The sequence below is a fragment of the Pseudophryne corroboree genome, chromosome 5 (assembly GCF_028390025.1).
Source record: "Pseudophryne corroboree isolate aPseCor3 chromosome 5, aPseCor3.hap2, whole genome shotgun sequence".
Classification (NCBI taxonomy): Eukaryota; Metazoa; Chordata; class Amphibia; order Anura; family Myobatrachidae; genus Pseudophryne; species Pseudophryne corroboree.
The window spans coordinates 275,631,559-275,656,107 of NC_086448.1; the positions used below are offsets into that span (position 1 = coordinate 275,631,559).

The following is a 24,549-nucleotide window of genomic DNA, read 5'->3' on the forward strand; positions in this document are numbered from 1 at the left end:
AGGGTGATTCATACAGGTGGGCTGTGACGATTTCCAACAGCTCAGGTGGGTGGGAAACTGGGTTTCCCGCCGCATACTTGAGTATGTGTAATTAATAGAAATGGACATAAACTTCTTATGTCCATAACTATTCGCACGAGCGATTAATACGCTCCAAACCAACACCGGAATATTGCTAATTAAATACTCTTCCGATGGGTACCAAACACTGCAGTATGATTCCTGTTAAACCCTTCGTACGATGCAAAGAGGGATTCCTCAGCTCTGGGACATTATACTTTAACCAAACTTACAGAAACTATCAAAGGGATCATGATCTATAAACTACATTAATTGTGAACATTTGTAACTAATGAGTCGCACGCTACGATCACATAAACTCTACCGTAAATGCGCATACTGCGCGTGCGAGTGCACGCTATTGCGGGTATGCGCTTCCACGGGAGAGCGTACGCATGCGCAGCACGGACCAGTGTGCGGTGCAAATATGGCAGCGTGCATTGAGACATTTTTCTGACTTTGACAGTAAGTAGGGGAGAGTCCGGGGAGAAAATAGCGTTGGTGAGTGCTGAGGGAGAAGTCCCGCCCCCTCGGCGGCCGGCTTCTGTCCCGCTCAAACTTAGTAAAATATGGTGGGGGCTCTTTTATATACATGTACAGAGCCCACCTGTACATGTATATAGTCTTTTTGCCATGCAGAGGTTTATATTGCTGCCCAGGGCGCCCCCCCCCCCCCCCCCCCCTGCGCCCTGCACCCTTACAGTGACCGGAGTATGTGAGGTGTATGGGAGCAATGATGCACAGCTGCAGTGCTGTGCGTTACCTCAGTGAAGCTGAAGGCTTCTGCCGCCTGACGACTTCTGTCTTCTGTACTTCTAGCTCTGTGAGGAGAACGGCGGCGCGGCTCCGGGGGTGGACGCCCAGTAAGAACCTGCGTTCACCCCCTCTGGAGCTAATGGTGTCCAGTAGCCGAGGAAGCAGAGCCTATCTTTGACAAGAAGGTCTGCTCCTCTCTCCTCAGTCCCTCGATGCAGGGAGCCTGTTGCCAGTAGTGCTCCCTGTGAAAAAGTAGTAAAAAAAAATCCAAACAAAAATGCTTCTAGGCAGAGAACTCTGGAGAGCTCTCTGCAGTGCACCCATCTTGCTCTGGGCACAGTGTAAAACTGAGGTCTGGAGGAGGGGCATAGAGGGAGGAGCCAGTGCACACCCAGAGTCCAAAGCTTTCTTAAAGTGCCCTATCTCCTGCGGAGCCCGTCTATTCCCCATGGTCCTTACGGAGTCCCAGCATCCTCAAGGACGTTAGAGAAAAATAGCTTCATCAGTAAGGTTTCTGCTTCCAGTGTAATAGGATGTGGTTTCTAATCCTGGGGGTGATACTTTTAAAATGTGTATATTCAGTATAATAAAGAGGGTGTGACTTGTAAGGTGCAAGGACCAGTGAGGAAGTTGGCCACTGAAAAGACAGCGACAGATATCAATTAACTTAATTCAATGGTGTCACAGAATGGGAGGAGAGGTGCCCCCCTTCAGAGCAGAAGCCCGGCGGCTGATGACTCCGTTGCCTCCCAGAGTTCTGCCTCTGGGAATGAGGGCCATAGTTTTGCCCATTAGAGAAAAACGTTGTTTTGCAATCAACCTTGAATTAGGTCCTATATATACTGTATATAATGTATATACAGTATACTGTATGAGTAACCGGCCACACCCTGTTAGCTGCTGGAAGCTGTGGAAGAAAATATATTTGTCCCAAGCAACACAGCTCCACCCCCTGATGAAGTCCCAGTGTGACAAAACGTGCTGGGCATATTTAACGAAAGGCAAATGCAAAGTTAACCGGTATCCAAACTGAGGATTGGCTACGTCCCGTATGCTGTAATCCCATGAGATCAGGTACCCGGAGCGCAATGACGAGCTTGGCGGCCATAACTCCAATGTGGGGAGTAAGCCACAATAAGTGTGCAATGAGCACTTTTTAAAGATACTGTATATACTGTAACTACTTTTGTGTGAATAACACTTGTTGAAGAGGTATTTTCACCATTTTGTGTCCCTTCCTTGTACAATTTACAGATATATAAATAAATAGATACAGAACTGGTATGGTCGGCACTCCCAATGTAAATGAACAGCTGCCCCGGTGCCTTCCTTATAAAGGTATAGATGCAATGTCCTTCTAGAGAGGGGTGTTCCTTAACCCACTCCCAACGTTGAAAGAACAAATGGTATGCCATTTGTTTGATTTATTTGCCCTATACAGCAGCTTTTTCACCAGTCCTTGGAGTGCCGCCTGTTCTTTCAACATTGGGAGTGAGTTAAGGAACACCCCTCTCTAGAAGGATATTGCATCTATATATATATATATATATATATATATAGAGAGAGAGAGAGAGAAAATTGAGGGGTACTTTTGGTTCATGTGTTAATAATATACAAATGTATATATGAAATCTTGTATTAAATATGTTGATGCATTCCATTATGTGATAATAGTTTGCATTGGTGTTCCCTAAATACTTTATGTTTTATTCTGCAATATTAATACACATCTATTTCTTTCTTTTTCAGCATGTTGTCAAGGTAAGAAACTCGTGAAAGCAATAAAATACATGTATTATTTACAGTGAAATAAATGTAGACAACATGAAATGTATCATACTGTACACTAACAATGAGATGCATAATATGACATTTTTATATTTGAGACATGACGGTAAATGTCAGTATTCAGTCTTACAGGACTTCTGACTGGAGCCTTCTAAAAATGTTTGTTACAGTATTTTCCTTGCAATGTACAACAAATAACATTTTTATGCAAGGATTGGGAAATAGCAAGTATTAGGGATAGTCGGTTCCCAAACAAGAAATAGCACAAATAAATACTTATAAACAGCACTTTTCTGGAAAGAATGATTAGCAATATGGAATAGATTAAAACATCCGTATTTATTATATTCTATATTATGCACATATGTAAAAATACAATTACATAACACTGGTAACAACATCTAATAAATTCATAGAAATATACCCCTTTCCTCAATTGTCTCATCAAAGCATTCAATCAAAAGTCTGGTTCCTATTAAAACCTCTGAATGGAGTCAATATCATGCCCAGCAATAGCTTATTTACCACTCTCGCGTCAGTTGGGGTCCTTGGAATTATCGGATAATTTTGTGCAGAGATGCTTGGATCCTCTGGAGCAGAAGCGAAGATGGTTGGAGACTACAATATGTGATGGTGATGATTCAGCAGTCCAAGATCTTCATATAAATGTATATACGGAGGTCTGGTTCTGGCTTTAGTCGGGCAGATGCAAGTACCAGTGAGTGATAGGGATTTTGCGGTGTCAGTACTTCCAACACATTTTGCTGTGTCCCCCACAGCTTTGTCAAAGGTCACTTGTGGGTGTCCAGGGGCAGATATTTATACCCTGACCAATATGGCTTCCAATTATCCCACCTGCGTGATACTCAATTTCATATGTATCAAAACTGTATAAAACACATACACATTCATATTATAGGAGGCGGATTCCTTTTATTGTCTTTCTTATGTTGCTCATGATCTGTTGTGCTTATTAAAACCATGGGTTTATTAACCCTTCCAATGGAAGCGTACGCACCCACTTCCATAGGAATACATGGTGTGTACACACTCTGTGACTAGTACCAGCAGGCTGTGTTTTTTTGCTGCCGCGATGGTTACGCACGCAATAGGCAAAGAATCACAAGATGAGGAAGGATACATCTGTAATTAAGACATCTAGTAGTAAGTTGCTGCTGGTACTTTTCAGTGTGACTGCATGTAACTACTAACAAGGGTTGGGGCTGAAATGCCGGTGGTCAAGATGCCGGTGGTCATAATATCGACCACGGCATCCTGATCATCAGAATCCCGATAGGAGACGGTAAGTATACCTAACCCTCCCTCCTGCAGCCTAAGCCTAACCCTCCCCCCCTGCCCACCCGCAGCCTAACCCTAACCCTCCCCTGTGGGTGCCTGACCCTAACCTCACTTCCCGCAGCCTAAACATAACCCTTGCGCCCCTACCCTTAACCTAACCCTCCCGGGGGGTGCACCTATGATTTACACAGGTTCTGTGGCTAGCTAAATTCAAGCCTGCATTTCAAATCTGTGTTAAATCATAATTGTCCCAGATTAAAGGGATATTATGGCAAGCCTACTGTATAATAACACATCAGATATTAATTCCTATAAATAGCGTACAAAAACTATGCACAAGCAATTATTATTTTATTATTATAATTAATAACATACATTTATATAGCACCAGTGTATTCCGTTTTGCTTTACAATTGACAACACAATAATAAAACAAGACCTGGAACAGCTGCGGCCTCCGTGCAGTGTCTGTACCATGTGACTGCAGAAGTCACATGACACAGCAGGGAGTAATCTGATTTTGATAAGGAGAGAATTACTAGAGCTAGTTTCCTTCCCCAATAGTCTGTTAACAAAAATTGTGCCCTACATGATGCCCACTACCAGTCCTGTTGCAATTAAGCACGAACTCTGTTACTTGGGCATTAATAGAAGTAAATATATCAATTTATGAGTTTATATCGTATTATAAATGTTGGTTCTACATTTCTCTCTGTGATTAGAGCTGAAAAGCCAGGTGGTAATTCCAGACTTGCTATATATAATTACAGTCCCCTGTTTTACTCCTAATACTTATTTGAATAATATTCTATTAATAGTTAAACTTGATATTTGGTCACCCAATTTTGCTGTTCTCTTGAACACCTTGCATAGAGTTAAATTACTTGACAACCACAAAAGTGATTGGTTTACAGCAAAAATTTTATGTTTTACATCCTTTTGGCACTATTTCCTTTTTTTTTTTACTATTTAGCTGGATTTTAATTGTGTATTTCAGATTTTTTTTTTATTAACTGTTTAATAAAGGTTAAGTTTTACAAGTGCACTACTTAAAGACAACACTTGTCTACAATTTACTGTGTTCTACCTGGTTGTCAGTGGCAGCACTCCCGAGCGCGATTTTTTTGGGGGTGCTAGTTGGAAGATACTGCCTACTAAACATTAAGGACTATTACAGGGGTCTCCAAAAGTTTCTTGCACAACAATCAAACTGTACAAATCTTCTCCGTTGCAGCTAATCTGTGTGTCTGAATACAGTCATAACCTTTTTGCATCTTTTAATGTGTTTCAAATGTGTCTCAGACATTCGTGTACCAAGGTAAAAACTAAAAGGTTTTAAAATTGATCAAGTTGAATTCACAAACAAAAATAGCAGTATATTTAATATTAGTAGTTGTCAATGTTGGATAGGTTTCAGTGTTGTATTTTGGAAGTAACAATTGAAATCAACTATTACAATTGATCTTTTTCAGAAAAACCTGCCTGTCCTGTGTATCCAACAGACCTAGTGTTTGCGCTAGATACGGCTAGTGACGTGACACAAGGAGCCTACTCAAAGATGAAAGACATTGTCACGTTTATTTTACAAAGCATTACAATAAGGCAAAGCAACTGCCCTGTTGGGGCAAGAGTTGCTGTAGTCTCCTACAATGCAAATACCAAGTACCTGCTGCGGTTTTCTGAATTTCACAGTAAGGACAAACTGCTGAAGGCCGTAAAGAGCATACCGCTAGTGAGGTCCAGTACAAGTCGTGATATTGGGAGCTGCATGAAGTTTGTAGCCAGGAATATCTTCAAGAGATCTCTCCAAGGAGCCACTGTAAAAAGAATTGCAGTATTTTTCAGCAATGGTCTATCCAATGATACTGTTTCTATCAACACAGCAGTAATGGAATACAGCGCTCTTGGGATTATACCAGCAGTTATTGCATTCACTCCTGCACCTGCAATCAAACGGGCCTTTTCAGTAAGAGACTATCTATTATAGTTTGCCCTCTCAGTACCTTAAAGCTAACATGTTCCATTTATAATGCTAAATGCAATAGAGCAGCTATAGGAATCAAAAACCCACTATTTCTAAGTGCATATGGATTTCATTACAGTTTGCATGAATATTTTGGGCTAAACATGCAGAGCCGGCCCTAGCCAATTTGATGCCCTAGGCAAAATTTTGTCTGGTGCCCCCTAGCTCCGCCGCTAGTTCTGCATCTGTACCTCAGGTAGTAGGGCCCACCGGGGGGTTACCCTGTGGGCCAGTTCAACTCTGCACAATGCCACACAGTAATGACCATAATACATATAATTCCACACAGTAAAGGAACCTTACACATATGCCCCACATTAGTAATGCCCATAATATACATAATGCCACACAGTAATGCACCTTACACATATGCCCCACATTAGTAATGCCCATAATACACATATACTGCCACAGATACTGCCACACTTGCTGGTTATACAAAAAGATCAGTATCAAACATGTAGAAACTGTCCATTCTCTTCACTATTCAGTGTGTTTGCTGGTGTCTGTTACTCCCGTTAACTGCATGCACTTTACTTTATACTGTGGGAGCTAAATGCTCTGCCCTCCAGTCTGATGTGTCCAAAAGTCACGCTGCACTGATGTTTCATATAGAAATAGCACAACGCAACTTACTGACCACGTTACAGTGCTAGATGGCAGGGGAATTTTACGGTATGGACTGACTAGGAAATAAAGTGTGGGGAGAACACTGCCCATGATATGTCCCTGCAGACACCTGGGGTTTGCACAGGGATAAGGGACACACACAGGATGGCAGGGTCCCCCTCCCCCATGTGCACAAGCAGTATAGGTGATGTCAGGTTTCTGTGAAGCAGTCTTCCAAAATACACATGTGGTATCATAAGAAGCCATCCAGTAATAACCTTATATAGTCAGTAAAAATGTCACAGGTCCAGGAATTGCATTTACTGGGCTTCTGCTGTCTGTCTGAGGTCTCACAAGTCAGGGGCATTCAAGCATGTCACAGGAAGTTTAAGGCACAGTGTGCATTTTTTTTTGACAAATGTAAATAGCAGTGTATACAAGTACTGATTGAATACATTTGGAAAGTAACAGTTAGTTTGCGGACTGTCCCTCTCAGCATGAGATGCTGCAGGGACATGCTTGGATGCCCCTAGACATGCTTGAATGCCCTAGGCAAATGCCTAGCCTGCCTATAGCTAAGGCCGGCTCTGTAAACATGTTTATGCTAAACAAAGATGTTTCACAGAAAAAGTAGGTAGTCCACTTAATCCTTAGCTATGGTGCACAATTCACTGCAACAAACTCTGCTCCAGCTGCATTTTATCTAAAGGGCTGTAATATGAACCATCATACCATGATCTAAACAATTAGCTTATTTTATTTAGTGTTGAAATATATATTTATTTGATTTACATATCTTGTCTAATACATGTACAAGGTACATGTGAAATAAAAAAAATAAATGGAACATACTGTAGGTATATTGGACGAATCATGATAGGGATTTTACTCCAGTTTCCTTTCCTTTCCATGCCAGTTTGTGTGGTTTATTACTACTCTTTAAAGTCATCTTTGTTGTTCAGAGTTATTTTGTTATTCTAGCCAAACTGATGCGCACAGTAACTATAATGGTAAAAATGCCTATGAGCACTGTAAACCTGTCACTCTGCTTTGCCATACAACCATTTTAGAGGTTAGTGTAGGGATGACATGCATATAAGAACAAGAGTGTGGCAATTCCAATAAATATATTCATAAAGAAAAAAGAATAAGAGCAGGCACAGCATACAGTGGTCATACCAAGAAGTGAGATGGTTTATTAAGTACTGTACTCCAGGACTAATCAGTTGAAGACTCGTGGTGGGTGGACCTAAAATCAAACTGTTTACACAAGGGCCGGGATGTAATGAAGTTGTGCGGGATACTAGCCGAACTCGGAGGTTTTTTTAAAGGGGCAATAATGTTCAAGGTTAAACCATGCCTTGTACATTTTAAAAATCAGAGTTCAGCCGGCATCCCGCCTGGCCACCAAACTCGGACTTCATTACATCTCGCCCAATATACCAGTTTTAAAACAAAGATCTATATTTGCATGATCCTAGACACATCCTAGTACACATAGCTAGGAAATTAGATTTGCCTAGTGTTTCCTATAAAAAACATAAAAGAATTTCTAAATCAATGTAAGTATGCAATCTCATCCTTAACAAATGATCTTTTTAATGGTTTATTCTAACAGACGGACGAGACGGGGACATTTCAGTTGATAGACATTCCTGCAAATGCGGATTTTAAAGCATTTGTAAATACACTGAAGACCTGCACTCTGTGTTATGGTAAGAACTGATCTCAACATTTACATGCTCATTTCTGAAAGTTCCAAGTTATACACCCATATGCAAAATAAGAAGATTTTGTGTTGTACCATGAATTTCTGTATATTACATAAAAGAGCAGGGGTAATTGCAGCTGTTTACAAAGCAGACTGTGGGGGTAATTCCAAGTTGATCGCAGCAGGAATTCTGTTAGCAACTGGGCAAAACCATGTGCACTGCAGGGGAGGCAGATATAACATTTGCAGAGAGAATTAGATTTGGGTGTGGTGAGTTCAATCTGCAATCTAATTTGCAGTGTAAAAATAAAGCAACCAGTATTTACCCTGCACAGAAATAAAATAACCCACCCAAATGTAACTCTCTCTGCAAATGTTATATCTGCCACACCTGCAGTGCACATGGTTTTACCAAACTGCTAAAAAATTTCCTGCTGCGATCAACTTGGAATTACCCCCTGCATGTAGTGGTTTTGTGCCTAGAAATGGCGGTGTATTTTACACATTCTCAGAAGCATCACTTACTGCACCTTAGCTTTTACTCTCAGTGGGAAGAAGACAGAATCATGCAGACTTCCCAGCTTATAATGGCCAACCAGACGAGACCTTATTGTGAAATTTGGTTAGGTCACAGTATAAAAGCAAGTAGACATCTGCGGAGGTATGTGTGTGTTTTAAACACAAGCAAAAAGCTGTTTTTATCTTAATTATCTTATTACTGACCTAATTTCATATAGTATATTTGCAATTCATAAAGCACCATGGTGTCTGTAACGTAGGAATACAACAGTAGATTATGCCTTCTGGGAAGTATAAGTAAAAAAAAAAATCAGCACACAAACAAAAATCTTACAATCTGCATATATAGATGTTTATTGATTTAAGTAATTACAGTTTTTTATAATGACCCTACCATCTCATTTGTATTTTATTTCTCTCTTTCAGATAGATGTAAACCAGACACACTGTGCGTGCAACGCGGCCCTTCCATACAGAAGTCACCTGTGGATATAGGTTTCCTTCTGGACAGCTCATACAATGTAAAACATGATGAATTTGAGGCAGCAAAAGGCTTCATTAGTGCACTGATTGACCGGCTTGATATTTCAAGCACAGGTGACCGAGTCGCTCTAGTAAGTAACACGGCCCCTGGCTTTAGTGAGGTGAGCAAAGTAAACCCTCAGCTTGAATTTGATCTATCAACGTATAGCAATAACAAGGCGATGAAGAAGCACCTCCAGGAAAGTACCCATCATCTGCAAGGTCCCCCTGCCCTTGGCTACACATTGAAATGGACACTTGATAACATTATGTCCAAGGCAACAAACCTGAGAAAACACAAGGCTCTCATCATAATATCATATGGAGAGACAAGTTACTGGGATAAATCTGCTCTCATTGAAGCATCATTGAACGCCAGGTGCCAAGGCTATGCTTTGTTTGTGCTTTCCATAGGTGAGACATATAATAATATTGAACTGATGGACCTTTCAAGCACTCCCATTGACCATCACCTACTTCAGCTTGGTAGAATTCACAAACCAGATTTTGAATATGCTCTTGGATTTCTGCAGTCTTTTTTAAATTCTATAAGAAGTAAGTAAATTTTTCTTTCTTCGTCTAGTCCTTTTTATTAAAAGATCACAGGCTATGCCTAGAGCACTATGGTCTATTGAGTGCCCACAACAACAAATGAGTGACATAATGTCTTTTATTGTGTTGTTTTGTACTTTCTGCCTCAATCACAGCTTCAAACTGAATAAGAGAAGGGGGAGTGAAGCAGGCAACGTCTAGCATGGCCACAACTAGGGAGGGCATACGTTCCCCAGGCATTGGATTGGAGGGGGTGCCAAGATGATCCCCTCCCTCTGTGGCAGTGGTAGCTTAGGGCCCAGCAGGGTTGAATGTGGGCAGGATCCACTGTTACTGATTCAGGAGCTCCCGACTGCAAGGAGCTGTAGTTTATTTTGAGTTTCTTAACTGCGGTGTGGTGTGCCCGGCTCCTTGTCGGGTGGCAGCTAGCAGGTCTAAAGTCTTGAACTCTGGAGCTCTTCCTTCCTGCTCCCTTATGGTGCACTCAGTGTAGAGCTGCTGGAGCCCAGAGTAGTAAAGGCAGCAGTTGCCAGTGAGTCACCCTGCGGGAGGAATGGGGGTCTTGACCTGCTCAGTAGTGCTCATGGGGTGTCTCCACTTCACTCCTGATTGTCATAATTAACCTTTGCTTACCGTATCAGCTAAAAAGTGATAAGTGATTACTGGGGCACTATTTTGTGACATACTGTGTATTAGGGGTACTACTGCGTGGCATGCGGTCTATAAGGGGTACTATTGTGTGGCATACATTGTATAAGGGGTACTACTGTTGCATACTGTGAACAAGGGCTACTACTGTGGCTTAACATGTATAAAGAGTACTACTTTGTGGCATAATGTCTATAAGGGTTACTACTGTGTGGCATACAGTGTATAAGGGGTACAACTGTTTGGTGTAATGTGTATAAGGGGTACTACTGTGTGGCTCAATGTATTTAAAGGGTACTACTGTGGTGTAACATGTATAAGGGGTAATACTGTGGTGTAACATGTATACCATCACAGTATACGGGCAATTGCCCTCTTAGGACGTATGACCTAATAATAAAACTGTGAAAAGGGGGAGCACCAAATTAGAGCCTTGCTCTGGGTGACAAAAATCCTAGTATTGGCCCTGGTCTGGGGTCAGGGGGTGGGAGTTGCTCAATGAAGAGGAGCACATAGGGGACTCACAGTACTTCAGTACTTCTGCTGACACAGGCTGACATTCTATAGCAGTTATTATCTCCCAGTTTCACGGCAAATGTCAAAGAGCTCCTCCCATGTACAGTATTTCAGACAATATCCTAATGCAGGGCTGTACCTAGGGGTTCAGGCGCCCCTAGCAAAGTGAAGATCTTAATGCCATCCCCATCTCCCCATCATCCATATAAAAATTGTTGCTTATGACTTGGCCATCTGTTCTGTATAGGACATATAATGGAAGACCCTGCCCGGAAAACTGTAGAAGGAAGGGTGGGATACATTAGGGGGAGGTGGGACAATGGACTTAGTGGTCCATATGGGAAAGTGAGGAGGATGAGACTGTGTAGTAACAGCAACAGGAGGGTAGGTGTATTGGGCAGGAAGGATGGGAAAGAGGGGAGACAGAAGAGGTGTATTAGGATATTGGGCAGAAGAGGGAGGAGGACCAAGGGGCAAAGATGAGAGGCTCTGTGGAATATATGTAAAACATGGGGCAAAATATAGAAAATGCAAGGAGGGCATGACCTGAGTTAGAGTGTAGAGAGGAGGTATGACCTGAAGCAGAATCAACAAAGAGGGGACAATGACTTTTGGAGTCCTGCTGCACCTAGCAGTCCTATACACAGTATTGCTTTGGAGGTAGATGGGATATTCTAAAGCACTAGTCACATCCCTACAAGAACTGGTCATGCCCCCCCCCCCCCCCCCCCTTCCCACCTTACACACCCCTAGGAGGAGAGATGATATTATACCATTTTATACTCCTGAACGGAAATAGTCAGTGAGGAAGCTCAAAGTCACCTACACTGTGATGACAGAGTGTAGCTCCTGGTGTCACTGTTTAGGTTTAGTTGTGATAAGTTGTGAACTCCTGTGATCATATATATATTAAATTTGAGATTATTCTGTAGCTGATGATGGGGTAAATGTATGAAGCAGTAATAAGAGTGGAGAAGTTTCCCATGGCAACCAATCAGCTGCTCTGTATAAATTTTATAGCATGCAAATTATGTTACGTAAGTGCTGATTGGTTGCCATGGGCAACTTCTCCACTGGCTCACTTCTCCACTCTTATCACTGCTTCATACATTTACCCCATATCAGAAATTTGATATTGATAATACAAGATAACACAGGACACAGGTTCTTTTCTTTCTTGAATAATTTATGCCGGCTGGAATCCCCACTCGGGTGGTGGTCCATGCCATCACCCGAGGGGGAATATAACCCTGTGTCGACCGAAGGTCACCACCAGGCCCGAAGCGTTGCAAGCGCACCAAGCCTGGAAGGGGACATGCTACTCACGCCACCGGTATTTCAGCTGTCGGGATCCTGGCGTCTGTCTCCTGACCGCCAGTATCCTGACAGCCGGGAGATCATACTGAATCCCAAGTAGACTATACAGAAACAGCTTAGATGCATATATTGCAATATATTGCAGCACAACCTGAAGCATAAATAAAGTGGAAATTACCTAGATAAAGTATGCATAAAACTAAGGATATTGAGGAGAAACTGAGAAAATGCCATACTTATCTGCAGGAGCATAATCTGCTGGAGAAGCTGGCCTTCCAATGTTCCTCTTAGATCTGTTGGCACACTGTCCATAGGAGAGAAATATTTGAAAGTTTCCACATTCAAAAATGTTACGTAAGAAGGGAAAGAGTAGTAGCATTAGCTAAGTGAGTAATGTTATCATGTACACCAGGGTCTGAAACTCCCAACTGCATAAATGCTAGTCTGATACGCAACACTTCACTAAGGTTCTTTCTGCAACTAAAATTAGGGTGGGTTCAGTGGTTTGCCAGCTTACCAATCCTCTACCAGTGCTAAAGAATGGAAGGAGAATATTTTTTCTGGCTTAGAAGTGCTTGGAAAAACCAAACTTGCAGGGATAATATCCTAGGGAAATGGACTAGAAAAGGCAATAGGTTTGCAAGCTCAAGCATGGGCTAGGACAGGATGGAAACAGTTTTGGTGGGGGCTCTGCTGTCACGCTCGGAGTAAATTGGGGTTCTGACAACCGAGCTTTGACTGCAGGGGCAGCTGCCTGTGAAGGGAGTAGACGAGGTGGCTGAATGTAGTTTCTTCTCATGGGGTGGAGGCCTTTGTATGTGTTTAGAACAGGCAACATGACATAAGAAAAGAAGGAGGACTCCGTAGGAAGAATACTGTAGTTTTAATGATTTGTAAAGCTGTACACTGATACTTGAATAATGAGACTGAAAGACACCGAATAAGAGAACTGAAGACTATGGTTAATGATTTGAAGAACGGGGCTGAAGAACTCTGACTTTGAAGAACTGAAGACTGTGGTTAGTGATTTGAAGAACGAGGTTGAGGAACACTGACTTTGAAGAACTGAAGACTGTGGTTAGTGATTTGAAGAACGAGGTTGAGGAACACTGACTTTGAAGAACTGAAGACTGTGGTTAGTGATTTGAAGAATGAGGCTGAAGAACACTGCCTTTGAAGAACTGAAGACTGAGGAGGTCACCGTAGCACCCAGGATTCCTCTACAGCTTAGGGTCCCTGTGGGTGCTTTACGACAAGAGGCAGGCTGAAGACAATGGGACTGTGGCATCAATAGATAATAACCGGAACCAAGGAACCTGGAGCAACCTGGGAGCACAGAGCTAGAGCACCTTACATAAGTAAGCAACTTGAAACACTGGCATCCTTACTCTGAACCAGCCCCTTTTTGTAAGGGAAGCCTGCTATGAATTGACTGGACACAGAGTGGGATCTCATTGGCTCTGCTTGGTCTCCAACATGGCGGCCCCCAGCACAGAGGACACACAGGGAATCAGTATGCTGCTCACTAGACTCCCAGCCTTCCGGAAGCCACACACGCTGCCAGAGGCCCCTGCCACAGCCCCCGGAAGCCGTGCTGGCACAGTGGAGGTCCGTGCCGCAGCAGCACCTAGATGCTGCAGTCCTGCCACCAGTCGAAGCGGCAATCCCCGGGACCCCAGGCCGGAGGTAAGGCTCCGGTTACTGACATCTACCAGAGTCTCAGCAGAGCATGTATAACCTAGATTGCCATGAGCCCTGGCGTTATTAATTGCAGAAGAGGGATTATTATTTATTAACAGTTTCTTATATAGCGCAACATATTCCGTTGCGCTTTACAATTAGAACAGTAATAGAACAAAACTGGGCAAAAACAGACAGACAGACATAGAGGTAGGAAGGCCCTGCTCGCTAGCTTACAATCTATAGAGAACTAGGCATTGATACACAAGGATAGATGCTACCTATTGCATAATGATCCACCAGATTGCTAGGTTCTTAATGGGTTGTATGATATGTTCACCCAGCAATGTTGGAAGACAATGTGAGGTTATGTGTACTGTACAGAGAGGATGTGATTTGAAAGAGAAGCATTGAAGGTTACGTGGGTGGGTCTGGAATTTGATAGGCTTGTCTGAAGAGGTGAGTTTTCAGGAAACGTGAGTTCCACAGAGTGGGTGAAGCCCAGATAAAGTCCTGCAATTTTAAATGGGAACAAGTAATACGTGTGGATGAGAGACGCAGATCTTGTGCAGAGCGGAGAGGTCTGGTAGGGAGATATTTTGAGATGAGTGAAGAAATGTAAGTTGGTGTAGTTTGGTTAATAGCCTTAAATGTAAGTAAAAGTATTTTCTCATACGTCCTAGAGGATGCTGGGGATGACATCAAGACCATGGGGTATAGACGGGATCCGCAGGAGACATGGGCACTCTAAAGACTTTTCATTGGGTGTGAACTGGCTCCTCCCTCTATGCCCCTCCTCCAGACCTCAGTTTTAGAAATGTGCCCAGGTTGACTGGATGCACTCTGAGGAGCTCTACTGAGTTTCTCTGAAAAGACTTATGTTAGGTTTTTTATTTTCAGGGAGAACTGCTGGCAACAGACTCCCTGCTTCGTGGGGGCAGAAGCAGGACCAACTTCCTCAGAGTTTCATGGCTCTGATTCTGGCTGACAGGACACCATTAGCTCCTGAAGGGAACTGAATGATAGCCGTGCTATGTCAGTGTGCATTTTGTGTTCACAGACATTGTGTTACTGGCGCTGGGTTGTGAACTGGCAAAATCCTATCTGTGTCCCTCTGACAGATATTACTGTGGGTCTGTCCCCTATAAATCCCGGAGTGTCTGTGGTGTGGTTCTGCACGTGTGTGACATGTCTGTGGCAGGGAACTCTGTGGAGACATGTTAGGGACACAGAGGTGTAACATGACACCAAGAGCCTGACTGGGTGAAAGATTACAGGATAGTAAGAGGTTGGACTGAATCTCATACAGAAAATGAAAATAATCTGTTGAAGATGTGATTTTTAATAGTTCTGCCTTTCATCCACAGGGACCTTTCTGGGTCACATACAAATTGGCACAAGCAGTACAAACTGATACCGACACGGACTCTGATTTCTGTGTCGACACTAGTGATTCCAGGGGAATAGGTCCTAATTTAGCAAAAAAGCATGTTTTAGCTATAAAGGAGGAGTTAGAAGTTACGAAGCCCCCTCTTTTACCACAAGGAGAGGGATTACTTTAGTAAAGAAATAATGTAATTTTCCCTCCACCTCAGGTCTGATTTAACCTGAAAATAAGTTTCTGATTCCCAAAAGGATATCAGGCCTTATAATATCAGGCTTACCTTTTTTCAAAAAAGGTGGGAGTCACCCCGCATTTTAGACAGGGCCCTGTCATAAAAGAGAAAAGGTGTTTCTCCCCGCGCCTGGAATGGCTTCACTTAAGGAGCCTACAGACCTCAAGTGAGTGAGGTGATTTATTGATGTGGTCAATGGGACACTACTCAGGCCTACCATTGTCTGTGAGTGGGTGAGTAGTGCTATTGAAAAGTGGTCAGAAAACTTGTCATTAGACATTGACACAATAGATGGAGATGAGATACTCCTAACGTTAGGTCATATCAAAGACGCTGCTGCGTACGTACTAGAATCCATTAAATATATTGGTTTCTTGGGATCAAGAACCGCTACCATGGCAGTATTGGCTCGGAGGGCGTTGTGGATTCGCCAGAGGAATGCTGATGCAGATTCCAAAAGAAATATGGAGGCTCTCCCGTATAAAGGTGAGGCCTTGTTTGGTGATGGGCTGGATGCGTTAGTCTCGGCGGCTACCGCAGGTAAGTCGACATTCTTGCCTTATGCTCCTACACCGGCGAAAAAGACACATCACTCTCACATACAGTCCTTTCGGCCCAACAAATACAAAAAGGCCAAAGGTCTCCCCTTTTTTTGCAGGTAGGGGAAGGGGAAAAGGAAAGAAATCCGCAGCGTCTCCCGGATCGCAGGAGCAGAGGTCCACCCCTGCTTCTGCCAAATCTGCAGCATAACGTTGGGGCTCCCTTGCGGGAGTCCGCTTGGGTGGGAGCACGTCTGAAACTTCAGCCAAATCTGGATTCAATCTGGCCTGGACCAATGGGTCTTACAAATAGTGTCCCATGGGTACAAACTAGAGTTTCAAAACGTCCCCCCATGCCGATTTTTCAAATCGACCTTGCCAGCTTCTCTTCTGGGAAGAGAGGCAGTAACAACAGCAATTCAAAAATTATGTCAGGATCAGGTCATTGTCCTGGTACCCCTTGGCACAGTAAGGAGAAGGTTTTTTATTCGAGCCTCTTCGTAGTTCCGAAGCCGGACAGCTCGGTCAGACCGATTTTAAACCTGAAAAATCTGAATCTCTACCTGAAAAGGTTCAAGTTCAAGATGGAATCCCTAAGGGTAGTGATTTCCAGTCTGGAAGAGGGGGACTTCATGGTGTCAGTAGACATAAAATATGCTTAATTGCATGGTCCCATTTATCCTCCTCACCAAGCTTATCTGAGATTTGCAGTACAGGATTGCCATTACCAGTTTCAGACGTTGCCGTTCGGACTCTCCACGGCACCGAGGGTATTCACCAAGGTGATGGCGGAGATGATGGTCCTCCTTCATTAAAAAGGAGTCAATATAATTCCTGATAAAAGCGAGATCCAGGGAACAGTTGGTGCAAAACATCGCACTCTCCCTGTCAATACTCCAACAACACGGTTGGATCATGAATTTTCCAAAGTCGCAGTTGGAACCAACGACAAGATTGTCCTTTTTAGGAATTATTCTGGACACAGACGTATGGAGAGTATTTCTTCCAGTGGAAAAGGCTCTGGAAATCCAGAAAATGGTCAAACAAATATTGAAACCAACAAGCGTGTCGATCCATCAATGCATTTAGTTGTTGGGGAAAATGGTAGCGGCCTACGAGGCCATACAGTTTGGCCGATTTCATGCCAGAGTATTCCAGTGGGACCTGTTGGACAAGTGGTCCGGATCCCACCTACACATACACCGGAAAATAATCCTGTCCCCCAAAGCCAGGATTTCGCTCCTGTGGCGGCTACACAGTTCTCACCTACTAGAGGGACGCAGGTTTGGGATTCATGACTGGGTCCTAATAACCATGGATGCAAGTCTCCGAGGCTGGAGAGCTGTCACACAGGGGGAAAGCTTCCAAGGAAAATGGTCAAGTCAGGAAGCCTGCCTTCACATAAACGTTCTGGAATTGAGAGCCATTTACAACGACCTTCTACAAACGGTACATCTTCTTCAAGATCCCATGCAGATCCAGTTGGACAATGTAACAGCAGTTGCGTACATAAACAGGCAAGGTGGAACGAAAAGCAGAGTGGCAATGGCAGAGGTGACAAGGATTCTCCTCTAGGCAGAAAGACATGTTAGAGCTCTGTCAGCAATTTTCATTTCGGGAGTGGACAACTGGGAAGAAGACTTCCTCAGCAGATACGATCTCCATACAGGAGAGTGCGGCCTCCACCAAGAAGTCTTCGCAGAGGTGACAAGTCTTTGGGGAGTTCCTCAAGTAGACATGATGGCATCTCGTCTAAACAAGAAGCTTCAGAGATATTGTTCCAGGTCGAGAGACCCTCAAGCAATAGCAGTGAATGCACTGGTGACCCAGTGGGTGTTTCGGTCGGTATGTGTTTTCCCTCCACTTCCACTGATTCCAAAAGTTCTCAAAATAATAAGAACAAGAGTTTGAGCAATCTTCATTGCCCCAGACTGGCCAAGGAGGGCTTGGTATCCAGATCTTCAGGAGTTGCTCATAGAAGATCCTCTGCCTCTTCCTCCTCGAGAGGACCTACTACAGCAGGGGCCGTGTGTGTATCAAGACTTACCGCGGCTACATTTAACGGCATGGCTCGAGCGTCGGATCCTAGCCCGAAAGGCTATTCCCAAGGAAGTCATCCCCACTGTTATTCAGGCCAGGAAAGGAGTAACGTCGAAACATTACCACCGTATTTGGAGAAAATATGTGTCTTGGTGTGAATCCAAGAAGGTTCCTATGGAAGAGTTTGAGTTGGGACGTTTTCTCCATTTCCTGCAGGCTGGCGTGGATGCGGGCCTTAGATTGGGGTCAATCAAGGTCCAGATTTCGGACTTATCAGTTTTCTTTCAAAAACAATTGGCCTCCTTTCCAGAAGTTCAGATGTTCGTGAAAGGGGTTCTGCACATCCAACCTCCATTTGTGCCTCCAGTGGCACCATGGGACCTTAATGTGGTGTTGCAGATCCTTCAATCGGGTTGGTTTGAGCCTCTACAAGAAATAGAGTTGAAGTTTCTCACTTGGAAAGTGGTGATGCTTTTGGCGTTGGCATCCGCAAGGTGGATGTCTGAATTGGGGGCCTTGTCCCACAAGAGCCCTTACCTGATCTTCCATGAAGATAGGGCAGAGTTGAGAACTCGTCAACATTTTCTTCCAAAGGTGGTTTCCTCTTTCCACATAAACCAGCCTATTGTGGTGCCAGTAGTTACTGACACATTCACTGATTCAAAGTCTCTAGATGTGGTTAGAGCTTTGAAAATCTATGTTGCTAGAACAGCTCGTATACGGAAAACAGAGGCTCTGTTTGTCCTGTATGATCACAACAAGATTGGCTGTCCTGCTTCCAAGCAGACTATTGCACGTTGGATTAGAAATACGATTCAGCAAGCTTATACTATGGCTGGATTGCCGTTACCGACGTCGGTAAAGGCCCACTCCACCAGGAAGGTGGGCTCATCCTGGGCAGCTGCCCGGGAGGTCTCGGCATTACAACTTTTCCGAGCAGCTACTTGGTCAGGGTCAAACTCATTTGCTAAGTTCTTTAAGTTTGACACCTTGGCCTATGAGGACCTAAAGTTTGGTCAATCGGTGCTGCAGGGTCATCCACACTCTCCAGCCCGTACTGGACGCTTGGTATAGACCCCATGGTCTTGATGTCTTCTCCAGCATCCTCTAGGACATATGAGAAAATAGGATTTTGATAACCTACCAGTAAATCCTTTTCTCCTAGTCCGTAGAGGATGCTGGGTGCCCGTCCCAGTGCGTACTCTACCTGCAGTTTAGTTATTAGAGTTACACAAGTTGTGTTATCTTGGTTTCAGGATGTTGCTGCAATTGGTTCATGCCTGTTGGCGTGTGTTATGTTTATGCCATGTGTGAGGCATGGTTGAGGGTGTGAGTTGGTAGATATGTCACCACTAGTTAAGTAATTCCTTTCCTCGAAATGTCAGTCTCCCTGGGCACAGTTCCTACAACTGAGGTCTGGAGGAGGGGCATAGAGGGAGGAGCCAGTTCACACCCAATGAAAAGTCTTTAGAGTGCCCATGTCTCCTGCGGATCCCGTCTATACCACATGGTCTTGATGTCATCCCCAGCATCCTCTACGGACTAGGAGAAAAGGATTTACCGGTAGGTTATCAAAATCTTATTTTATATTGAATACGGTAGAATACCGGTAGCCAATGGAGGGACTGACAGAACAGATCTGCAGACGATGAACGTCTAGCAAGGAAGATTAGCCTCGCAGCTGCATTCAAAATGGATTGTAGTGGTGAGAGTCTATGTTTGGGAAGATCAATAAGGAGACTATTACAATAATCAGTGCGGGAGATAATGAGAGCATGGATTAGAGTTTTTGCAGTGTCTTGTGTAAGATAAGGACGTATTTTGGATATGTTTTTTAGATGCATGTAACATGATTTGGATACAGATTGAATGTGTGGAACAAAGGACATATCAGAGTCAAGGATGAGACCTAGGCAGCGAGCTTGTGGGGTAGGGTGGGTAGGCGCATTGTCAACAGTTATGTTAACAATGCGTCTTAATGTTTATAGCACAAGGTCTCCCAGAGTGCTGTCAGGACACATTCATTCAACATCAGGCTTACAGGCATGTGGTAGGGCTATAGGCCACTAAATTTGCTCTTCTACGGGACTGCTTCTTAAGAATTCCTGCAGATCCTGTCAGGGGGCTTGTTAGAATAAGACTGCGCACAGAACTGTAAAGCCCACACTCTCTCCAAGATTTAGTACATAGACCCCCTTAGCCTTGGAGATAAGGTTCTAGCCAATTAGCTACTAACTGCCATGTTACAGGCTGGGTTTGAAAAATGACAGGAGCTGGTTGGTTGGTACTTCCACTTTATCTCTCTCCAAGGATTAGTGCATAGACCTCATCTTTACAATGTTTAGCATAACTCAGCAGCACCCTGCACACAGAAATGCAGCTTTTCACATACAAAGATTCAGACTGCACAGAAAAATGTCTGAGTCCATCTACAATGACATCCATATAGGTGAGGTAGGGACAGGTAATCAAAAACCTGGAACCAGCTTGTTAGGCATAGAGGAGGAGGGAGCACTCAAGAACACTGGCTGCCTGCTTACAAGAAACACTGGTGTTTTCTATGGGAATACAGCCCATTAAGCATAGCATATTCCTGTTTAATGAGAGGAAACTTATTTAGCGCCCTGGCGTCCATAGGGAGTGCTTAAGCCATGACGGGCTGTCTGGGACAGGATGCACGCCAAAGGTTGGGGGAGGAGGAAACCGGGCAAATGCTCCTCCCCCATGGCTGACCCCAGAGACTTGCCGTAGTTTTAACGTCATCCCAATTACAAATAATATCCATGGTGGTCTAGTGGAAGAACCAGGCCACTACTGAGCTATCCCTCCAGTGGCCTCCTCCGCTGGATTGGAACCTCCACTGCGTTTGGAATCCCCACTGTGCTGCCCCAATGCACCGGCTGTGTCCCCCGGGGAGCGGCCAGTGTCACTAATCCAATCGCCAGTGCTGGATTATAAATAAATAAGATACAACAGCAGCTGAAATAACGTGCCCAGCTCCTTTGGGCATCAAAAGAAAACTGGAGGCTCAGGCAGGGGTTACGGTACATGGGAGGATGAGCCTGTGCTGTTTAAAGCTTAACCTTTTAGTGTCCAGACGCCTCCAGCTCCACCTATACCCAGTGTTTCCATTGTTCCCCATGCATGAAAGAGAAAGATGGATTTACACTTCATTTACCTATTCTTAAAGACTGATCTTACCAGACACACATGGTTATCACTCTGAGGGATCTATGTACTAAGCTTTGGAGAGAGATAAATCGGAGAGGGATAAAGTACCTCCTACCTATCATGTTACAGACTGTGTTTGAAAAATGACAGGTGGGAGCTGGTTGGTTGGTATTTTATCTCTATCCAAGGCTTTGTAAATAGATTCTTGAGTCATGTATATTTATATAATTTGTACTGCTAGCATATATTCAGTAACTGAGAAATCCTCAAAATATTTTATTTAACGTAGGGCCTGATTCAGAGATGTACGCAAATGCTGTCACAGCCGCCAATTTGTGTGCAATTGTGCAAAAATATGCAAATGTCGCAGCCATCTAGACTTGTATTGGGTAGCCCATTAGTGGCTTTGCAAATCCCAGTGGCAACAGCGTAAAATCAGGTTTGTGTACATCTTTATACTAGGCCCTTAATCATTACGTGACTGGAATGGAATTAGCCAATGTTTTTAATCTTTTATGTATCCTGTTTTTAGGCAATTTAGAAAAGACAGACAACTTTTCATATTAGTATCAAATGCTCAACACCCCTTTGTTATTCTAACAGGATCTATAAACAAGTATCCACCCCCAGAACTCAAATCAAAATGTTCTAAGCTGGAAAGTGGCAGAAGGAACATAGAAACGTGAGTATAGTTATAAATTATTATATTTTTAATCTACTTCCTGGTCTTTATTTATTATGGTCGAACAAACCTATTACATAGCATATTCAATTACCTGTGATTTGCCGTACATTGCATTCCGGAATAGCAAATCGTACCCCACTAACATTGACGATCCCGTCTCGCATCAATAGAGGTACGCATTCAAACTGATGAGGTTGTGGATACTGTATAAAGCGGATAGTGCGCAGATGACATCAACAGCACATCACCTGTAATTGAGTTCACTCCACTGTGTGAGAGATACTTAATAACATGGTCAAAATGTAAGAATTATTCTGACTGGATGAAAGTCTGCTGCGAATACAAATGGTTACTGCAGAATGTGCAGATCCCAAAAGGAAACTGAGACATACAGCAGGATGTATGTAATGGAGTCCGAGATTGCCCTAGGTGCGGGATGCCAGACGATCTCAGATTTTTTTTAAAGGGGCAAACATTACACAAGGCAAAACCATGCCTTGTAAATTATTGCCGCCTTTAAAAAAAAAACATACATGGTCAGCCGGCATCCTGCACCTACGGCAATTTCGGACTCCATTACATCCCGCCACACATGGGGGACATTTCTAAAATTGTTCTACAGATAAACAGCCAATTAGATTCTGTTACGTTACAATTACAATTCGTATGGCACAGCATATTTTCTGCAGTTACCTGTTTAAATGAATGTCTGTTGTCATACTCAATCCTTTATAAAGGAAGTAAAGTATATGTTTCACCATGAGAGGGCTGGCATCATTTAGTAGACTGGGCTAGGTAGGAAAGTAGTTGGCTACTAATTCCTACTTTTACATGTGCTGTGTAATCTCTATTATGTCTCCTACATGGATGGTTTTAATGCATTGAACAGGATTATATTGAGAGAAAAAAGAAAAACAAATATTTCCAGCGCCTCCTGGCCACATGACTAATAGAATTGGTCGTTTATATCAAAAAAGCAGCTCTCAACTGGACAGTACTGACCTGTCCACCAACAAAACAGTACAAAGAGGATAATATATTATCAGAGAGCGCATATAGTTTTATATCCAATTTATTACATATAAAATAAAAATAAATACAATTATAAACACATGTACACATTAAAAATAAAAATAAAGATAAAAGCTCCCCCTACTGCAGCAGGTAAAACCTTAATAAATGGACACTTCCACCACATCCAGATTAATAATTCGCAGTAAGGAATACTCCTGTAATAAAGTCCAGATCAAGGTGTCAGTCCTGGAATAAAAGAACAACTAATAGATTTGAACGTTTTGGTGCAGCTGTGAGCATTTGCACATGCTCTCTGAGATCCCTGTATATAAGGGCCGGGCGGCCGGCTTTCAACTCCCGCTAATTAGAGCAGCAAAACGGCCAGGTGTATTTGCTGTTGAACTTTAGTGTCCGTGCATAGATACAAGGCTTGTATGTCTACTCCCGCTGTGCTTAGGGCCAAATAGCAAAATGTCCACTTTACTCACGGCCAGCAGCGTGTTAGCTTGTCATCTGTGGACGGCCCCCGTTATCGATAGCTGTCACAGTCGGGAAGCGGCACTTTTCCTTTCCTTAGTGCGGGATACACCGGAGGATCTCATAAGATGATCAGCTTCCAAAAAGCAGTTGTTGTAAGGATGTTGGTAAATAGGTACCGCTGAAATGTAGGAGGGCATCAGTGAAGAATAAGCCCCAGTCCTTACGCGTTTCTCCGCTATTGTAAGTATGCGGTTTCGTCAGAGGATTATATTGATTGCACAGACTGAATTCAAATTGGAACAGTTACATCAAATTTTAAATATTTTAAGATTTTGCTTTACAGTTAATGCTACATAAATTTGTTAAATCTTATCATATAACTGAATGCCCTTATTTTTCAGGTAACAGTTGAAGTAGATGATTGGCTTGCAGTCCTGAGACCACAAAATCCTGAGACCTCACCTATCTTTTCTTGCTGATTATTAAACGACTCAACATAATCTAGGATTATTCATCCAATTTCTAATTGTCAACTGATTTGAAACTAATCCTGGCACGCAGGCTGATGCCAAAGTGATTAGTGCTATAGGACATTGAAAATTAAAGTTTACCAAATTTAATGGATTCAACATGTTCTATGATGTAAAAAATGTAATAAAGAGTAGAGCTGCTCCTTCATGATATATTCATTGTGTGTAAATACATATAAATGTGGGGATTTTCCATTCCTTTGGTATACTCTTTTTTAAAAAAAAGAACAGACTTTATTGACGGAATCACAGCATATTTGGTACAGAAAATAAAGTTGCAAATAATAAACACATATAAACTATGGTGTGTCAATCAATAAAGTGATCCAAGTTTTATAAAGGAGCGGTTAGCAAGAAAAAAAATCTCATACAGCGACGGTGTGGCGAGAAGGAACAGGATAGAAGAATAGGGCAAAAAGAAAGGAAAGAAAAGCCCAAGGTGGTGGTGGTGGGGGGGGGGGGGGGTGACCTCCA

At 43.2% G+C, this 24,549-nt stretch overlaps 1 protein-coding gene across 1 annotated transcript in view; it reads left to right on the plus strand.

Moving 5' to 3' along the window:
• Positions 1–24,216, plus strand: part of LOC134929591 (collagen alpha-6(VI) chain-like) — a 177,810-nt gene extending 153,594 nt beyond the window's left edge. Inside the window, exons 33-37 of the mRNA XM_063925180.1 lie at positions 5,370–5,869; positions 8,154–8,250; positions 9,192–9,842; positions 21,970–22,048; positions 23,947–24,216. Of these exons, the coding sequence (XP_063781250.1) occupies positions 5,370–5,869; positions 8,154–8,250; positions 9,192–9,842; positions 21,970–22,048; positions 23,947–23,950 (1,331 nt within the window). The 3' untranslated portion in view covers positions 23,951–24,216. The remainder of the gene's footprint in view (positions 1–5,369; positions 5,870–8,153; positions 8,251–9,191; positions 9,843–21,969; positions 22,049–23,946) is intronic.
• The last annotated feature ends 333 nt before the right edge of the window (positions 24,217–24,549 follow it).